Here is a 21,487-nt window from a genome sequence, read left to right on the forward strand (position 1 = left end):
ACAAGAATGAAATGAAACAGTCCTGCTTAATACCACGTGATTGTCTACAAACCCCGTTTCCATATGAGTTGGGAAATTGTGTTAGATGTAAATATAAACGGAATACAATGATTTGCAAATCATTTTCAACCCATATTCAGTTGAATATGCTACAAAGACAACATATTTGATGTTCAAACTGATAAACATTTTTTTTTTTGCAAATAATCATTAACTTTAGAATTTGATGCCAGCAACACGTGACAAAGAAGTTGGGAAAGGTGGCAATAAATACTGATAAAGTTGAGGAATGCTCATCAAACACTTATTTGGAACATCCCACAGGTGAACAGGCACATTGGGAACAGGTGGGTGCCATGATTGGGTATAAAAACAGCTTCCCCAAAAAATGCTCAGTCTTTCACAAGAAAGGATGGGGCGAGGTACACCCCTTTGTCCACAACTGCGTGAGCAAATAGTCAAACAGTTTAAGAACAACGTTTCTCAAAGTGCAATTGCAAGGAATTTAGGGATTTCAACATCTACGGTCCATAATATCATCAAAAGGTTCAGAGAATCTGGAGAAATCACTCCACGTAAGCGGCATGGCCGGAAACCAACATTGAATGACTGTGACCTTCGATCCCTCAGACGGCACTGTATCAAAAACCGACATCAATCTCTAAAGGATATCACCACATGGGCTCAGGGACACTTCAGAAAACCACTGTCACTAAATACAGTTGGTCGCTACATCTGTAAGTGCAAGTTAAAGCTCTACTATGCAAAGCGAAAGCCATTTATCAACAACATCCAGAAACGGGCCCGAGATCATCTAAGATGGACTCATGCAAAGTGGAAAAGTGTTCTGTGGTCTGACGAGTCCACATTTCAAATTGTTTTTGGAAATATTCGACATCGTGTCATCCAGACCAAAGGGGAAGCGAACCATCCAGACTGTTATCGACGCAAAGTTCAAAAGCCAGCATCTGTGATGGTATGGGGGTGTATTAGTGCCCAAGGCATGGGTAACTTACACATCTGTGAAGGCACCATTAATGCTGAAAGATACATACAGGTTTTGGAACAACATATGCTGCCATCTAAGCGCCCCTGCTTATTTCAACAAGACAATACCAAGCCACATTCAGCACGTGTTACAACAGCGTGGCTTTGTAAAAAAAGAGTACTGGTACTTTCCTGGCCCACCTGCAGTCCAGACCTGTCTCCCATCGAAAATGTGTGGCGCATTATGAAGCGTAAAATACGACAGCGGAGACCCCCGGACTGTTGAACGACTGAAGCTCTACATATAACAAGAATGGGAAAGAATTCCACTTTCAAAGCTTCAACAATTAGTTTCCTCAGTTCCCAATCGTTTATTGAGTGTTGTTTAAAGAAAAGGTGATGTAACACAGTGGTGAACATGCCCTTTCCCAACTACTTTGGCACGTTTTGCAGCCATGAAATTCTAAGTTAATTATTATTTGCACAAATAAAGTTCATGAGTTTGAACATCAAATATGTTGTCTTTGTAGTGCATTCGACTGAATATGGGTTGAAAAGGATTTGTAAATCATTGTATTCCATTTATATTTAAAACTAACACAATTTCCCAACTCATATGGAAACAGGGTTTGTAGTTCACTGGAGGGCGTGTTGCAGAAGTAAACCACTAAGCTGCTTAGTTAACACTGTCTATTTCATCAGAGTAGATCCTTTCACATGCTCAAAGATACCACCTGTATCTTTGATCCGGCTGGGCGATATGGCTGAAAACTGTATCACAGATATAAATTTTTCATATTGATCGATCATTTTTGATATTAGTTATGACTTATTTAAGCCTGCCAATAAATACAGTATTGCAATTTCTAACTTACCAAGGGTTCTATTTATCAGTGGAGAAGGTGTCTGGTAGCCAGGTAGGATGAGTGCAGCTAAGGTGGTACAATAAATGCAGTCGATTTGAAGTTAGTTTCAGTTTTACACACTAGAAGGCCTTAAGAGTAACAGTCCCGTAGCAGAATGTCTCCATCTTCATCTTTCACAGCAAGGACGTTGCGCTAGAGCAGGGGTCGGCAACCTTTACCAGTCAAAGAGCCACTTTGACCAGTTTCACAAATTAAAGAAAACAATGGGAGCCACAAAAATCTTTTGAAATTTAAAATGAAATAACACTGCATACAAAGTTGTTGTTTTTTGCTTTGTGCTATATATAAACCAAGGGTCTCAGACACGCGGCCCACACCTTAATATGAAAATAGAATGTTAGTGCGGCTCGCGGGTTTTATATGAATGGCGCTTGACAGCGTCATACTTGTCAACCCTCCCAATTTTTCCGGCAGACTACGAATTTCAGGGCAACTGTTCTCTCGAACGTGCCGTGATGGTACAGCATTTAGCGCCCACTACAACCAGCGTGCCGGCCCTCACGTAAGTGACAGCAAGGCATACTTGGTCAACAACCACACAGGCTACACTGACGGTGGCAGTATAAAAAACTTTAACACTCTTACTAATAATGCGCCACACTGTGAACCCACACCAAACAAGAATGACAAACACATTTCGGGAGAACATCTGCACCGTAACACAACATAAACACAACAGAACAAATACCCAGAATCCCATGCAGCTCTAACTCTTCCGGGCTACATTATACAGCCCCGCTACCAAACCCCACCCACCTCAACCGACGCACAGAGGGGTGGGGTTGATGTGTGAGGGAGCAGGGTTGGGGTTGGGGCGGGTTTTGGTGGTAGCAGAGGTGTATAATGTAGCCCAGAAGAGTCAGGGCTGCATGGGATTCTGGGTGTTCTGTTGTATTTATGTTGTGTTAAGGTGCAGATGTTCTCCCGAAATGTGTTTGTCATTCTTGTTTGGTTTTGGTTCAAAGTGTGGCGCATTATTAAGAGTTTTAAAGTTGTTTTATATGGCCACCGTCAGTGTAACCTGTGTGGCTGTTGATCAAGTATGCCTTGCTGTCACTTACGTGTGCAAGCAGAAGATGCATATGACAGGAGGCTGGGCTGGCACGCTGTTTATACAAATTGTAGAGGGCGCTAAATGCTGTACCATCATGGCATGCCCTTATTATTATAGTTAGGGTGAAAATCGGAGAATATTGATCCCGGGAGTTTTCTGCGAGAGGCACTGAAATCCGGAAGTCTCCCGGGAAAATCGGGGGGGTCGGCAAGTATGCAGCTGAGCCGCATCAGAGTGATCAAAGAGTCGCGGGTTGCCGACCCCTGCGCTTGGGTTATTCAGTATTTTTCTGTCTACAAATATGGGGTGTCAGGTTTATACCAAAGAGATCAACATTCTCTTGAGCCTTCTCTAAATCATTCAGGTGTACATTGGAAAACTTCAGACGGGCCTGCCCTGTACATGTGTCTTTTTTTTAGCATTGGGGCCTTGTGGCCACTACAATATGTCAATCCATCTTCTACCGCTTGTCCCTCTCAGGGTCAGTGGTGGCTGGAGCCTATCCCAGCTGTACTCGGACAAGTCTCCACCTCATTGCAGGGCCAACGCAGACAAGCATTCACACTCACATTCATACACTAGAGCCAATTTAGTGTTGCCAATATACCTATCACCAAGTGCATCTACAACAGCAAAATATGACACCATTGTTTTTCTCGAGGACTTTGGTACAAAGTTCCTCCTGTGTAGTTCAGGGCTGATCCCTCACCTTTCTCAGAATCGTCCATTAAGATGACATTTTACATGGAGTGGAGCTCTGTGTGAAGGTAATTTGACTATTGTATGTTTTCCATTTTCAAATGATCACTTGTCTTTTTCACCAAGCTCCAGGACTAATGTGTGTGCTTCATGTACACAAAACTAGTCTCTGGTGGTCAGAATTTTTGCTAGATGTATGGAAACAAATACTTATTTCACTTAAAGGGGAACATTATCACAATTTCAGAAGGGTTAAAACCATTAAAAATCAGTTCCCAGTGGCTTATTTTATTTTTTCGAAAAAAGAACAGCAAGCTATAGCGACATTAGCTCGGATTCAGACTCGGATTTCAGCGGCTTAAGCGATTCAACAGATTACGCATGTATTGAAACGGATGGTTGTAGTGTGGAGGCAGGTAGCGAAAATGAAATTGAAGAAGAAACTGAAGCTATTGAGCCATATCGCTTTGAACCGTATGCAAGCGAAACCGACGAAAACGACACGACAGCCAGCGACACGGGAGAAAGCGAGGACGAATTCGGCGATCGCCTTCTAACCAACGATTGGTATGTGTTTGTTTGGCATTAAAGGAAACTAACAACTATGAACTAGGTTTACAGCATATGAAATACATTTGGCAACAACATGCACTTTGAGAGTGCAGACAGCCCAGTTTTCATCAATTAATATATTCTGTAGACATACCCTCATCCGCTCTCTTTTCCTGAAAGCTGATCTGTCCAGTTTTGGAGTTGATGTCAGCAGGCCAGGGAAGCTAGGGTCGATATTCTTCTCTTGATCATCTTCGGTGGCATAAGGGACGGTGTGAGCCAAGACATCCAGGGGGTTTAGCTCGCTCGTCTGCGGGAACAAACTGCCGCCATTGCTTGCCGTGCTACCGAGGTCCTTTGTCCCTGAATAGCTCACACACTCCGGCAGATTCAATGGGGGTCTGGCGGCAGATTTCTTTGACTTTATCGTTGGAAATGCATCTGCTTTGAGTGTCGCAGGATATCCACACATTCTTGCCATCTCTGTCGTAGCATAGCTTTCGTCGGTAAAGTGTGCCGAACAAACGTCCAATTTCTTGCCACTTTCGCATCTTTGGGCCACTGGTGCAACTTGAATCCGTCCCTGTTCGTGTTGTTACACCCTCCGACAACACACGCATGATGTCTCCAAGGTACGGAAAACAGTCGAAAAAACGGAAAATAACAGAGCTGATTTGACTCGGTGTTTGTAATGTGTTTGAGAAAATGGCGGATTGTTTCCCGATGTGACGTCATCACTCCGAGAGCGAATAATAGAAAGGCGTTTAATTCGCCAAAATTCACCCATTCAGAGTTTGGAAATCGGTTAAAAAAATATATGGGTTTTTTTCTGCAACGTCAAGGTATATATTGACGCTTACATAGGTCTGGTGATAATGTTCCCCTTTAATCAAATACAAATAAAGGCCATACACTTACCCTACAAATAACAGACTGTTCGTATCTTTGTACAAGGATAAACTTACACAACCAACAGGAGATCAAATAATCATCTCATGTCTGTGCTGCTCTCTGTTTTTCTTCACATGAGAGGTCAAAGTTGTAAAAGGGGGTTAAGTCTTCATCTTAACCCAACACCCACCAATAAATAACCTGCTGTTTTGAAAAACTGTTCTTCAGGTCAATGACATGCTAAGCACCATGCCTGACCTCCTTATTTGAGGATTCTCCCACGCGGTCTTCTCACAATCACAACTAGGTCCTTGTTAAGGGTCAGAACGTAGTACTTTTTCCAGCTTGCAAACTTTTCCTGAAACCCCAGCTTTGTCCCCAGTTACAGTGATCTATATTCAGTGGAATTTCAAAGCCCTTTTACCAACATGTTCACCCTTCGTTTGATTATTTATCTGGAATGTAAAAAAAAAACGCCAGGCTGAGGGCAGCAAAATAAAAGTCAGCCGTGACTTACAGTTATCCTCTGAAGCTGAGGCTTGGTTGTGTGGTGGTGCTTTGAGTCGTCAAAGTGAGGTGGAACAAATCAAGCCGATGGGATGGACACAGTATGTACAACACAACTAGCAACACAACAAATTTGTTGAATCATTTGAAAAAGTACCAACCGAGTAATTATACGGACAATGTGAAAATGGGAGCCGAGTCTACACAGCTTGCAACTGCTGCTGACTACTTTGGTTGTTTCAGGTGTTTAGCAAACTTAATCACCATGATATCAAAAAATATTGGTCATTTGAAATGCAGTGATACCATGGTTTTTGTATGCCCCACTTTTAATATGATTCGATTTTCAACACATATTTTGCCAAAAGTTAAAGTTAAAGCATACTTGCAAACCTTGAGACCTCCGATTTCAAGAGGTGGGGGCATGCTTGTGGGCGTGGTTAAGAGGGGAGGAGTATATTTACAGCTAAAATTCACCAAGTCAAGTATTTCATATATATATATATATATATATATATATATATATATATATATATATATATATATATATCCTGAAAATATGCAAACAAAACTGTGTTTAGATAATTGATACGTCAAACTTGCATAAATTAATCTTAAGGAATATAACATAACTTGGCTTCTGAGAGCTTCAAAATGTAATGAATAAAATGCTAAAGTTGTTGATAAACAAGCAATTATTTTAATAATTAAATATGGTCATTTTAAATGAATTATTATGATCATTTAAAATTTATTATTTCAAATATGTTTATTTTAATGTATAATTCTATGGCTGGATGTAATAAGGAATTAGAAAAAATACAAAAAAAATACAATAAATGTTGATGTTTTTAGCAAAATATAAAAATTTTTTATTTAGTTTTGTTTTTTTAAATTAATAAATATATTTATTTTTAGGTAAGATAAACATAATAAGACAAATTATTTCTAGTCTGGATGATTTAGTTTTTGTCACCCTGTTGTCCTCCCGTCTCTTCCCCAAGGATGGCTCCATGAGCTGGGCAAACGCCTGGAGATGCCCTACGTCAGTGGTTCTCGACCTTTTTTCAGTGATGTACCCCCTGTGAATTTTTTTTAAATTCAAGTACCCCCTAATCAGAGCAAAGCATTTTTGGTTGAAAACAAGAGATAAAGAAGTAAAATACAGCACTATGTCATCAGTTTCTGATTTATTAAATTGTAGAACAGTGCAAAATATTGCTCATTTGTAGTGGTCTTTCTTGAACTATTTGGAAAAAAAGATAGGTTTTTATTTATATTTATAAAGGATTTTTGAATTGTTGCTATTTTTAGAATATTTAAAAAAAAATCTCACGTACCCCTTGGCATACCTTCAAGTACCCCCAGGGGTACGCGTACCCCCATTTGAGAACCACTGCCCTACGTCAACAACACGGTCGGCGGCCCGTCGGTGCGCAGCTCGTACATCTCCGCCCTCTACTTCACCCTCAGCAGCCTGACCAGCGTCGGCTTTGGCAACGTGTGCGCCAACACGGACGCCGAGAAGATCTTCTCCATCTGCACCATGCTCATCGGCGGTATGCTGGACGCCTCGTATGGAATAACGTGATTGGGCATGCACGCTGTTTATATTGTGGGAAAGCGGACGTGAAAAAAGGCTGTCCTCACTCAGGTCCGCATGGAGCTGGAGGGGGCGTGGCCTTCAGCTCCGGCTGAAAATCGGGAGATTTTTGGGAGAATATTTGTCCCGGGAGTTTTTTGGGAGAGGCGCTGAATTTCGGGAGTCTCCCGGAAAATTCGGGAGGGTTGGCAAGTATGAGTTAAAGTACCCATGATTTTCACACACACACACACACTAGGTGTGGCGAAATTATTCTCTGCATTTTGACCCATCACCCTTGAGGTGAGGGGACCAGCGGGCAGCAGCGGTGGCCGCGCCCAGGAATCATTTTTGGTGATTTAACCCCCAATTCCAACCCTTGATGCCGAGTGCCAAGCAGGGAGGTAATGGGTCCCATTTTTATAGTCTTTGGTATGACTCGGCCGGGGTTTGAACTCACAACCTACCGATCTCAGGGCGGACACTCTAACCACTAGGCCACTGAGTAGGAAGTCTGCTGCAACGGGTCTTTATAACAAAACATGATTTCAGTTACTAGGGCTGTGAATCTTTGGGCACATGATTCGATTCGATTTTTGGGGGTAACGATTCGAGTCAGAATCAATTCTCGATTCAAAACTATTCCTGATTCAAAATCAATACTTTTTAAATAACATTGAGTGCCAGTTCTATGATAAACTACGTTGCCCCATAAAATAGATAAACAGCCCTGATACGTTTCTATATTACTTAAAAGAAAACTGGTTTAGTTTAATAACATTCTACCCAAACATTTACTTAAAGTGGCTTGATAGGACGCATTTTGGGGAAAAAATAAATAGATTTTTAATTTATTTGAATCAATTAAGAATAGTTACATATAGGAATTGTGATTCCTTCGAAAATATATTTCGTTTTGACACCCCTATTACCGGTAGTTACCTACACAGAAGTCATTCTCCCCCAGCTCCTACGACATCATTACTGGTAGACTCTATACTTATTTGCTATTATAATTATGCATGCCATAGCCGAGTATGGCTGCAAAATAACCCACTATGGGTAGGACCCTATCATTTCCACTTAAATGGAATAGCGAAATTGGCCAAAAAAACAGAATCTACTGTTAAACCTGTAATATCACAAAAATTAACATAGTTTGACTGAAATGTTGTTAAGGATGTAACGATAGACAGTAGGGGTGTAACGGTACGTGTATTTGTATTGAACCGTTTCGGTACGGGGGTTCCGGTTCGGTTCGGAGGTGTACCGAACGAGTTTCCACACGGACATATTAAGTAGTGTGTGTGTTGTGCCTCGGTGTGCATTGTTTACTCAAAATGCCGGACATTTGAGGTATTTAAGAAACTCCGCCCTGACAGCTCCGCAAAAGAGGACATGTCCGGTGAAAAGAGGACGTATGGTCAGTCTATCGTAGCCCGTTAGCGGCATGCTAGCAGCTAACGGGCTACGATAGACGCATTTTGAGTTAGGGTTGCGTGTATTTTCAATGTACGTTCAGGGTTAAGAAGGGGTTAAAAACAAAACAAATTGTGCGCGCAGCAGCATTGGTGAGGGAGGGGCAGAGACAGAGAGAGAGAGAGAGAGAGAGAGAGAGTTATGATAAACGCGCATGCGTCGCCAGGCTCTTTTATCCATAGATTTATCAGATTTAATTTTTTATTATCTATAGCAGGGGTGTCAAAAGTGTGTCCCGGAGGCCATTTGCGGCCCACAGCTAATGTTTTAAAGGCCCACGGCACATTCTAAAAATACTAGTAAAATAAATAAAAACATAACAAAAGTGAAATAAAAAAGCTTTAAGGTTAAATGTAGTTTAGAAAAAGTTGCAATGTTGAATAATAAAACAAAGCTGTTTTTTTTTCTTTCAAACTGTCATTGCTCAAAACATAATATTGAATCAAAATCAATGTTATTATGAATTATTGACCTATCCAAGGTTCCCATTACTTCGCCTCAAATATTCCACTAAGAAAAATATTTTTGGTGGAAGATTTTGCAAATTTGGTAAACAAATAACCCCCAAATTTATATTTTGTTGTTTTCTTACTGTACCGAAAATGAACCGAAACGTGACCTCTAAACCGAGGTACGTACCGAACCGGAATTTAAATGCTAAAATGAACACAAGAGACAATAACATCTTTCCCCATTAAGAAACTGAACAACTAACATTCACATTGAACATAAAGGCTGTGCTGTCTTACAACAAAGTGATCGATCTATACTCGACAGTGTCATTAACAAAAAGTGAACTTGCCTGACGTCACATAAACCGGAAGTGAAGCTAACGGAAGACCTAATTTGCATTTATTAAAAAAAAACATTCTAAAATGTTCACAAATAAAAATGGAAGATAAACATTTTTAAAAACTCAAAAATAATATGGCTCTTATGAAGCGAAAACAATATTTAATGTTTCTTCTGCCAAGAAAGTATATTACCGTATTTTTCGGACTATAAGTCGCAGTTTTTTTTCATAGTTTGGCCGGGCTCCAGTGCGACTTATATGTTTTTTTCCTTCTTTATTATGCATTTTCGGCAGGTGCGACTTATACTCCAAAAATACGGTAAGTCTATATTTATTCTATATTTGTTTTTTTAAATAAAACTTGGTTAAAAAAATTTCAGTATGCACCTTTTCAGCACATTCAACAATACCGCGATAATTATAACTGTGATATGACATTTTTAAATTGTTTCATCCCGAGCTGTTATCATAAGGAGAAGTATCCTTAATCTGGCGAAATTGTGTTTCTGGGATCTGTTCATTCGTGGCACCACCCATGGTATCTAATAGAGATGTCCGATAATGGCTTTTTTGCCAATATCCAATATTCCGATATTGTCCAACTCTTAATTACCGATACTGATATCAACCGATACTGATATATACAGTCATGGAATTAACACATTATTATGCCTAATTTTGTTGTGATGCCCCGCTGGATGCATTAAACAATGTAACAAGGTTTTCCAAAATAAATCAACTCAAGTTATGGGGAAAAAAAATGCCAACATGGCACTGCCATATTGATTATTGAAGTCCCAAAGTGCTTTTTTTTTTTTAAAGGGGAACATTATCACAATTTCAGAATGGTTAAAACCATTAAAAATCAGTTCCCAGTGGCTTATTTTATTTTTCGAAGTTTTTTTCAAAATTTTACCCATCACGCAATATCCCTAAAAAAAGCTTCAAAGTGCCTGATTTTAACCATCGTTATATACACCCATCCATTTTCCTGTGACGTCACATAGTGATGCCAATACAAACAAACATGGCGGATAGAACAGCAAGCTATAGCGACATTAGCTCGGATTCAGACTCGGATTTCAGCGGCTTAAGCGATTCAACAGATTACGCATGTATTGAAACGGATGGTTGTAGTGTGGAGGCAGGTAGCGAAAACGAAATTGAAGAAGAAACTGAAGCTATTGAGCCATATCGGTTTGAACCGTATGCAAGCGAAACCGACGAAAACAACACGACAGCCAGCGACACGGGAGAAAGCGAGGACGAATTCGGCGATCGCCTTCTAACCAATGATTGGTATGTGTTTGTTTGGCATTAAAGGAAACTAACAACTATGAACTAGGTTTACAGCATATGAAATACATCTGGCAACAACATGCACTTTGAGAGTGCAGACAGCCCAGTTTTCATCAATTAATATATTCTGTAGACATACCCTCATCCGCTCTCTTTTCCTGAAAGCTGATCTGTCCAGTCCAGTTGGAAATGCATCTGCTTTGAGTGTCGCAGGATATCCACACATTCTTGCCATCTCTGTCGTAGCATAGCTTTCGTCGGTAAAGTGTGCGGAACAAATGTCCAATTTCTTGCCACTTTCGCATCTTCGGGCCACTGGTGCAACTTGAATCCGTCCCTGTTGGTGTTGTTACACCCTCCGACAACACACCGACGAGCATGATGTCTCCAAGGTACGGAAAACAGTTGAAAAAACGGAAAATAACAGAGCTGATTTGACTCGGTGTTTGTAATGTGTTTGAGAAAATGGCGGATTGTTTCCCGATGTGACGTCACGTTGTGACGTCATCGCTCCGAGAGCGCATAATAGAAAGGCGTTTAATTCGCCAAAATTCACCCATTTAGAATTCAGAAATCGGTTAAAAAAATATATGGTCTTTTTCCTGCAACATCAAGGTATATATTGACGCTTACATAGGTCTGGTGATAATGTTCCCCTTTAACATGCCTCAAAACAGCAGCTTGGAATTTGGGACATGCTCTCCCTGAGAGAGCATTAGGAGGTTGAGGTGGGCGGGGTTGGGGGGGTTGAGGTAGGGGGGTAAGGGCTAGTGGGGGGTGTATATAGCGTCCCGGAAGAAGAGTTAGTGCTGCAAGGGGTTCTGGGTATTTGTTCTGTTGTGTTTATGTTGTGTTACGGTGCGGATGCTCTCCCGAAATGTGTTTGTCATTCTTGTTTGGTGTGGGTTCACAGTGTGGCGCATATTTGTAACAGTGTTAAAGTTGTTTATACGAAAAACCCTCGGTGTGACCTGTATGGCTGTTGAACAAGTCGGCAGTCCGATATTATCGGACATCCCTAGTATCTAATCATAAAACCTGCCTGTCGAAACGGCCAATTGAAACACTGGTTACAGAGCCCCACAGTTCCACAAGGACTTGTACATGTCAGGTGATGCTGTTTTGCAATACCGTTGACCGGAAACATAGAAATGTCTGATGACCACTTGCCATTCCAAAGTCATGTAACAAAAAAAACAAAGAGAAACCCCATGATCCTGCGAATGCTAACAAGGACAATCCGCAAAACTGTGCTTCAGAAGATCCGTGGGAAAAAAGATGTCGGTCCTTGTGGATGATACCACTGATGCCAGGGATAGTAAGCTTGTTATTGGTAAGTTCATGACTTACCAATAACTACTACTAATACTAGCTAATACTTCTGATACGGATACTAATAGTAAAAATTATAAATGGCGAAATGACCACTGTTGTGATGCAAGCTCAATGTACAGACAGGACAGCAGCCCTGAATGAAGAGGCTTTTTTTTCTCCTTTTTCCGACACAGCCTCGTTTCCACTCAAACAGCAGCGGTCAAGAGCCCATAACTCTTGACAATAACAGCACTGTGCACTACGTCTCATCTGACTGCGCTAACTAAATAAAGGTTTTAGAAAAATAGCTTACCGTATTTTCCGCACTATTAGCCGCACCTAAAAACCACAAATTTACTCAAAAGCTGACAGTGCGGCTTATAACCCGGTGCGCTTTATATATGGATTAATATTAAGATTCATTTTCATAAAGTTTCGGTCTCGCAACTACGGTAAACAGCCGCCATCTTTTTTCCCCGTAGAAGAGGAAGTGCTTCTTCTTCTACGCAAGCAACCGCCAAGGTAAGCACCCGCCCCCATAGAACAGGAAGCGCTTCTTCTTCTACTGTAAGCAACCACCCGCCCGCGTAGAAGAAGAAGAAGCGCGCGGATATTACGTTTCATTTCCTTTGTGTGTTTACATCTGTAAAGACCACAAAATGGCTCCTACTAAGCGACAGGTTTCCGGTTCATGAAAAGACGCAATCTCTCCATCCGCACACGGACTACTATTTCACAGCAACTGCCTAAAGACTTTCAAGAAAAGCTGGCTACTTTCCGTGCATATTGTAAAAACAAGATAGCTGAAAAAAAGATCCGGCCAGAGAACATTATCAACATGGACGAGGTTCCACTGACTTTTGATATTCCTGTGAACCGCACTGTGGATACAACGGGAGCACGTACGGTGAATATTCGCACCACAGGGAATGAGAAGTCATCCTTCACTGTGGTTCTAGCTTGCCATGCTAATGGCCAGAAACTTCCACCCATGGTGATATTCAAAAGGAAGACCTTGCCAAAAGAGACCTTTCCAGCCGGCGTCATCATAAAAGCTAACTCGAAGGGATGGATGGATGAAGAAAAGATGAGCGAGTGGTTAAGGTAAGTTTACGCGAAGAGGCCGGGTGGCTTTTTTCACGCAGCTCCGTCCATGTTGATATACGACTCCATGCGCGCCCACATCACGCTGGTTTTTAATATATTATTAAAGTTTGACTGACCTATCCGACTGTTTTTTTGACATTCCTTTAGCGCAGTTAGATGCGGCTTATAACACGGGGCGGCTTATAGGTGGACAAAGTTTTGAAATATGCCGTTCATTGAAGGCGCGGCTTTTAACCCAGGGCGGCTTATGGTGCGGAAAATATGGTACATTACTTTGTACTTAACTTTTGTATATTATTTTGATGCTTTGCCTTTAAATACTGGGGAAAAAAATGTCCAATGATGAACTTCATCAATAAATGTGAGGATTTTCTATTTGGTTAATGTTAAGGGTGTAACGGTACACAAAAATGTCGGTTCGGTACGTACCTCGGTTTAGAGGTCACGGTTCGGTTCATTTTCGGTACAGTGAGAAAAAACTAAATACCGTATTTTTCGGAGTATAAGTCGCACTGGAGTATAAGTCGCACCTGCCGAAAATGTATAATAAAGAAGGAAAAAAACATTAGGCAACTTTCATAAACTATGAAAAAAACTGCGACTTATAGTCCGAAAAATAAGGTACACATTTTCTGGTTATTTATTTACTAAAATTTGTAAACAATGGCTTTATCCTTTTAACATAACAATAACATACATATACACACAGGGTCCATTGCCAGGGTTAATGCAGTCAACATATATAAAATAAAAACTAAATAAGATAAGGCTCAGAATTGGTTTCGTAACAAAACCTTTCTACATATAAAGTGCAACATTTCCACATATAAAGTGCAACATTAAACTGCTTCAAGTTGTTGCTCAGATTAAATAAAATGACAAAACTTTTCTTCTACATACAAAAAGTACAACATTAAACAGTTTCAAGTCCTAACTCTTTTAGGCTACAATATACCGTATTTTTCGGAGTATAAGTCGCACCGGAGTATAAGTCGTACCTGCCGAAAATGCATAATAAAGAAGAAAAAAAACATATATAAGTCGCACTGGAGCCCGGCCAAACTATGAAAAAAACTGCGACTTATAGTCCAAAAAATACGGTACACCCCCGCCCCCACCGAATCCATAAATTAGCCACATTGTTTTTTAAGCCACAGAGTTTAAAGTGTAGGAAGAAAGTTGCGGTTTATTGTCCGGAATTTACAGTATATGTATTTTACATTTTTCCTGTGTGTGAAACTATAACTATTCCGTATAAAATGTGTTGTCTGTTCATGTGTGTGGGTGTCTGGATTGTATTATTGGATTTACATTGTTTCTTATGGGAAAAAAGGGCTTCACTTTTCGGAACTGATTACTAACAAAAAAACCGAGGCATCAGTGTAATTGCGAACACACAAATATCGGATAGAGGCGCTAATTCCGAATTGGGCACTTGAACCTGCGGTACAAATCAAGCTAAAGGGACAGCAAACCATTGATTCACTCATTCATATTCACAACTAAGGGGAATTTTAGGGTCTTCCATGAACCTTAAAGGCCTACTGAAACCCACTACTACCTACCACGCATTCTGATAGTTTATATATCAATGATGAAATCTTAACATTGCAACACATGCCAATACGGCCGGGTTAGCTTATTAAAGTGCAATTTTAAATTTTGCGCGACATATCCTGCTGAAAACATCTCGGTATGATGACGCCGGCACATGACGTCACGGATTGTAGAGGACATTTTGGGACAGCATGGTGGCCAGCTATTAAGTCGTCTGTTTTCATCGCAAAATTCCACAGTATTCTGGACATCTGTGTTGGTGAATCTTTTGCAATTTGTTCAATGAACAATGGAGACAGCAAAGAAGAAAGCTGTAGGTGGGAAGCGGTGTATTGCGGGCGGCTGCAGCAACACAAACACAGCCGGTGTTTCATTGTTTACATTCCCGGAAGATGACAGTCAAGCTTTACCATTGGCCTGTGGAGAACTGGGAAAACAGAGACTCTTACCAGGAGGACTTTGAGTTGGATGCGCAGACGCGGTACCGTGAGTACGCATGCAGCTGCGGCTTCCAAACATTTGATCGCTTGCCCGTACGTGCGTGCCGCTATGTGCATATCACGTATGTAACTTTGGGGACTTTGGGGAAATATATGTGCTGTATGAACTTTGGGGAGGTGAACGGTACTTTGGGCTGTGGGATTGAGTGTGTTGTGCAGTTGTATTGGCGGGTTATATGGACGGGAGGGGGGAGGTGTTTGTTATGCGGGATTAATTTGTGGCATATTAAATATAAGCCTGGTTGTGTTGTGGCTAATAGAGTATATATATGTCTTGTGTTTATTTACTGTTTTAGTCATTCCCAGCTGAATATCAGGTCCCACCCGCCTCTCACAGCATCTTCCCTATCTGAATCGCTCCCACTGCCCTCTCGTTCTTCACTCTCACTTTCCTCATCCACAAATCTTTCATCCTCGCTCAAATTAATGGGGAAATCGTCGCTTTCTCGGTCCGAATTGCTCTCGCTGCTGGTGGCCATGATTGTAAACAATGTGCGGATGTGAGGAGCTCCACAACCTGTGACGTCACGCTACTCGTCTGCTACTTCCGGTACAGGCAAAGCTTTTTTATCAGCGACCAAAAGTTGCGAACTTTATCGTCGATGTTCTCTACTAAATCCTTTCAGCAATAATATGGCAATATCGCAAAATGATCAAGTATGACACATAGAATGGACCTGCTATCCCCGTTTAAATAAGAAAATCGCATTTCAGAAGGCCTTTAATACATCATCAGTATATGATATAACTCCCTTTACTCACCATGGTGAAGCCCAGTATGGTAGGACTAACGAGGTGGACAGCCGCAGGAACCCCACTGCCAGAATTTCTTTCCCAGAAAGAATAGAAAACATCTGCCCAGCAGATAAGCCACAGGAGAAAGCCTACAGCCTGTGGAGAGAGGAGCAGTTTTTAGTAACACACCTGATGCACAGGTGCATATAACAGTATCATGTAATGTTAAGTATGACTCACAGTTTTGGCTTTGTTAAGGTGACTCATACATATGTAGCCGTGGTTATGGCTACGGAGGTAAATGAGGTAGATGGGGGCACACAGCCAGAGGTAAAGGCATGGCAGCCACACCAGGACAGTGTTCTGGAAGCACTGTGTGAAGTATGGGTTTGAAGTATTCCATGAGCGGTTCCAATCCTAGTAGAGACAAGGAAGAAGAAAATACATCTGTGATATACTGTAAAGTGGGGCTATTCAACTGGCGGACTGACATCAAACCAACCATAGAGTTCAGTTCAAAAGTTTGTTAAAAATTTGCATTATTGCAGCAGATTCCTAAAAACCCTAGACCGCTGTAATATACCGTATTTCTCGGAATATAGAGCGAACCAGGATACAAGCCACAACCAAGAAATTGTAATTGTTTATTGATTTTCAGACAAATAACATTGACATACGTTGTTATTAAAGGGGAACATTATCACAATTTCAGAAGGGTTAAAACCATAAAAAATCAGTTCCCAGTGGCTTATTTTATTTTTCGAAGTTTTTTTCAAAATTTTACCCATCACGCAATATCCCTAAAAAAAAGTTTCAAAGTGCCTGATTTTAACCATCGTTATATACACCCGTCCATTTTCCTGTGACGTCACATAGTGATGCCAACACAAACAAACATGGCGCATAGAACAGCAAGCTATAGCGACATTAGCTCGGATTCAGACTCGGATTTCAGCGGCTTAAGCGATTCAACAGATTACGCATGTATTGAAACGGATGGTTGTAGTGTGGAGGCAGGTAGCGAAAACGAAATTGAAGAAGAAACTGAAGCTATTGAGCCATATCGGTTTGAACCGCATGCAAGCGAAACCGACGAAAACGACACGACAGCCAGCGACACGGGAGAAAGCGAGGACGAATTCGGCGATCGCCTTCTAACCAACGATTGGTATGTGTTTGTTTGCCATTAAAGGAAACTAACAACTATGAACTAGGTTTACAGCATATGAAATACATTTGGCAACAACATGCACTTTGAGAGTGCAGACAGCCCAATTTTCATCAATTAATATATTCTGTAGACATACACTCATCCGCGCTCTTTTCCTGAAAGCTGATCTGTCCAGTTTTGGAGTTGATGTCAGCAGGCCAGGGAAGCTAGGGTTGATATTCTTCTCTTGATCATCTTCGGTGGCATAAGGGGCGGTGTGAGCCAAGACATCCAGGGGGTTTAGCTCGCTCGTCTGCGGGAACAAACTGCCGCCATTGCTTGCCGTGCTACCGAGGTCCTTTGTCCCTGAATTGCTCACACACTACGGCAGATTCAATGGGGGTCTGGCGGCAGATTTCTTTGACTTTATCGTTGGAAATGCATCTGCTTTGAGTGTCGCAGGATATCCACACATTCTTGCCATCTCTGTCGTAGCATAGCTTTCGTCGGTAAAGTGTGCGGAACAAACGTCCAATTTCTTGCCACTTTCGCATCTTTGGGCCACTGGTGCAACTTGAATCCGTCCCTGTTCGTGTTGTTACACCCTCCGACAACACACCGACGAGGCATGATGTCTCCAAGGTACGGAAAACAGTCGAAAAAACGGAAAATAACAGAGCTGATTTGACTCGGTGTTTGAGCAAATGGCGGATTGCTTCCCGATGCGATGTCACGTTGTGACGTCATCACTCCGAGAGCGAATATTAGAAAGGCGTTTAATTCGCCAAAATTCACCCGTTTAGAGTTCGGAAATCGGTTAAAAAATATATGGTCTTTTTTCTGCAACATCAAGGTATATATTGACGCTTACATAGGTCTGGTGATAATGTTCCCCTTTAAGGGTGTAACGGTACGTGTATTTGTATTGAACCGTTTCTGTACGGGGGGTTCGATTCGGTTCGGAGGTGTACCGAACCAGTTTCCACACGGACATATTAAGTAGCGTACCGCGCGTTGTATAAACAATGCACACCGAGGCACAACACACGGCATGCTAGCAACGACCGGGCTACTACAACATGCAAAAGTCAGAGCTGGAAGACCCTCCTGCCTCGTTAAGATCTCCCGTTTGGGAATATACCGGCTTCGCGGTGCGATACAACAATGGACAACATCGCTTCAACAAAGATAAAGACGGTGCAAACACCGCATTCAAGCAGCCTCTCCTCGGCGAGTCAGGCAGGGTTAAAGCAATAACAAATGTTTTTATAGCAGCAGATTTAAGACCATATTGCATTAAAAACTAGATTTTGAGCCACTTCTATGGTGGAAGAACAATGAGCCCATATATCCTCTTACTGCCAAGTTAGCCAGGCACTACCTCGCCATACCTGCTACCTCTGTGCCCAGTGAAAGGGTATTTCCCACAGCTGGAGACATTTTAACTGCAAGCAGGTCTGCTCTTTCTGCAGACAATGTGGATAAACTGATTTTTCTGGCAAAAAACATGAAAATTGAGTGAAAGTCACCAGGGTTAAAGGCTGGGGGGGGGGAGAAAAGTTAATCTGAAGCTGAGTTGACTTGAAACTGTTTAATGTTGCACTTTTTGTATGTAGAAGAAAAGTTGTGTCATTTTATTTAATCTGAGCAACAACTTGAAGCAGTTTAATGTTGCACTTTATATGTGGAAATGTTGCACTTTATATGTAGAAAGGTTTTGTTAAGAAACCAATTCTGAGCCTTACCTTATATATGTTGACCACATGAACCCTGGCAATGGACCCTGTGTGTATATATGTATGTTATTGTTATGCTTAGCATTCATGACTGCCTGCTGTTGCAGTGATCAGCCTAGTGGTGGCTCACATCCATCACACACACAGCTATTTTAAAGCAATGTTAAAAGGATAAAGCCATTCTTTACAAATGTTGGTAAATAAATAACCAGAAAATGTATATTTTGTTGTTTTCTTACTGTACCGAAAATGAACCGAACCGTGACCTCTAAACCGAGGTACGTACCGAACCAAAATTTTTGTGAACCGTTACACCCTTAGTGGATGGAAACGTTTTAACCCCAAATATGCATTTTTGAAACTCTCCATGGCCTAAGCCAGTGTTTATCAACCTTTTTTTGAGCCAAGGCACATTTTTTGCGTTGAAAAAATCCAGAGGCACACCACCAGCAGAAATCGTTAAAAAAGGAATCTCAGTTGACAGTAAAAAGTCGTCGCAATTGTTGGATATGACTTTAAACCATAACCAAGCATGCATCAATATAGCTCTTGTCTCAAAGTAGGTGTACTGTCACCACTTGTCACATCACACCCTGACTTATTTCATACTTGCCAAGCCTCCCGGATTTTCCGGGAGACTCCCGGAAGTTTTCGTCTACTGTAAAGCAGTTCGTCTGCCGTAAACAGCAATGTTGTGACACTTTTAAACAGGACAATACTGCCATCTATTGTACATGCATATGTGACCCACCCATAATGTGTCACATTTTTGTGTTGATTTTTTTTTTTTTTTTTTTTGTGGTTTGAATTAGTTTTTGGAGCTGTCATTACACATTTATCAGTATTCACATTGGTCAGTAGGGGGCAGTAGGGCGTTTCTTCCCAATTGAATGCTATCACCTGCAGACCGGAAGTGTCTTGTCATTCTGATGAGCGCGACCAGTCTGTGAACAATTGAAACGTCCTGTGTGCTTTTTCCTCCTGTATAACAGGTTAGTTTTGGTGAATCAACTCACTGAATATTATCCATGTGATCTTTATAAGTTTAAGTACACATTCTGATGGTGGAGCCTAACTCTAAAGTGTTTGTGAGTTGTAGTTTGTATTTGTGAATGAATCCAGTGCACAGCTGCAGTAATCAATACAAAAAGGCGACGTGAGTACGCAATGTTTATATAGGAACTTCTGATCCTAATTCAGACTCCCAAATTAGAGCTCCCGTTTTCTTATTGATTTTATAATGTACATTTGTATAATGTGTGTGTTCTGAAATAGTGACAGAGAATAGAACAAGGATGGACAATTCAACCCTTAACTCAACAATGAGTAGATGAGTGTTATGTGTGTATTTCTTTTATTTAAATATATATATATATATATATATATATATATATATATATATATATATATATATGTAATAAAATATATATATATAGCTAGAATTCACTGAAAGTCAAGTATTTCTTATATATATATATATATATATATATATACATATCTTAACCACGCCCCCGCCCCACCCCCAACCCCGCCCCCTCCCCCCAGCCCCCACCTCCCGAAATCGGAGGTCTCAAGGTTGGCAAGTATGCTTATTTGGAGTTTTTTGCTGTTTTCCTGTGTGTAGTGCTTTAGTCCTTGTCGTGCGCTCCTATTTTGGTGGCTTTTTCTCTTTTTTTGGTGTTTTCCTGTAGCAGTTTCATATCGTCCTTTGAGCGATATTTCCCGCATCTGCTTTGTTTTAGCAATCAAGAATATTTCAGTAGTTTTTTTATCCTTCTTTGTGGGGACATTGTTGATTGTCGTGTCATGTTCGGATATACATTGTGGACGCCGTCTTTGCTCCGCAGTAAGTCTTTGCTGTCGTCCAGCATTCTCTTTGTGTTTACTTTGTAGCCAGTTCAGTTTTAGTTTCGTTCTGCATAGCCTTCCCTAAGCTTCAATGCCTTTTCTTAGGGGCACTCACCTTTTGTTTTATTTTTGGTTTAAGCATTAGGCACCTTTTTACCTGCACACTGCCTCCCGCTGTTTCCGACATCTACAAAGCAATTAACTACTGGCTGCCACCTACTGATATGGAAGAGTATTACACGGTTACTCTGCCGAGTTCTAGACAGCACCGACACTCAACAACAACACATCCTTTGCGGAATATAATTACTGGTTTGCAAAAAAATATTTTTAACCCAAATAGATGAAATTAGATAATCTCCCACGGCACACCAGACTGTATCTTACGGCACACTACTCTTTCTGTCTTGCCTCTTGGTGAGGGCGGTCACATTTTTCTCCGCTCCCTCCTTCCCTGCTTGCTTTCTTGTGTCCTTGTCTTGTCTGAACTTTTTTGAAGGCTCTTTCTTTGCGCTGTCCTCAAATCTAAACATCAAACATGGATATGATCAGCTGGACTCTCGACAAAATTGACAAAGTCTTTTCGACAAGGAAAAGAGGTTCGGGGGAGCCTGGCTGCCCTGATGGAACCATTGCTGCGGGGTACGTGAGAGATTCCTGGGATGAATGGAGACTCATGTGCCTCTCAGTTCTTTCCATCGAGGACGTGGAAGACATCTACCTATTTGGAACTGTGATCGCGGGGCACCTGCTGATTGGGCTGGGCATTGC

The 21,487-nt window shown here is 41.3% G+C and overlaps 1 protein-coding gene across 2 annotated transcripts in view; it reads right to left on the reverse strand.

Annotated features, from left to right (window-relative positions):
- abcc1 (ATP binding cassette subfamily C member 1 (ABCC1 blood group)) overlaps positions 1-21,487 on the reverse strand; it is a 108,833-nt gene that overhangs the window by 83,554 nt on the left and 3,792 nt on the right. For both annotated transcript variants that reach the window (XM_061973761.1, XM_061973760.1), the window contains exons 2-3: positions 16,223-16,399; positions 16,010-16,138 (exon numbers count right to left, since the gene is read on the reverse strand). In XM_061973761.1, coding sequence (XP_061829745.1) covers positions 16,010-16,138; positions 16,223-16,399 — 306 coding nt within the window. The remainder of the gene's footprint in view (positions 1-16,009; positions 16,139-16,222; positions 16,400-21,487) is intronic.

The sequence above is a fragment of the Nerophis lumbriciformis genome, linkage group LG22, assembly GCF_033978685.3.
Source record: "Nerophis lumbriciformis linkage group LG22, RoL_Nlum_v2.1, whole genome shotgun sequence".
Classification (NCBI taxonomy): Eukaryota; Metazoa; Chordata; class Actinopteri; order Syngnathiformes; family Syngnathidae; genus Nerophis; species Nerophis lumbriciformis.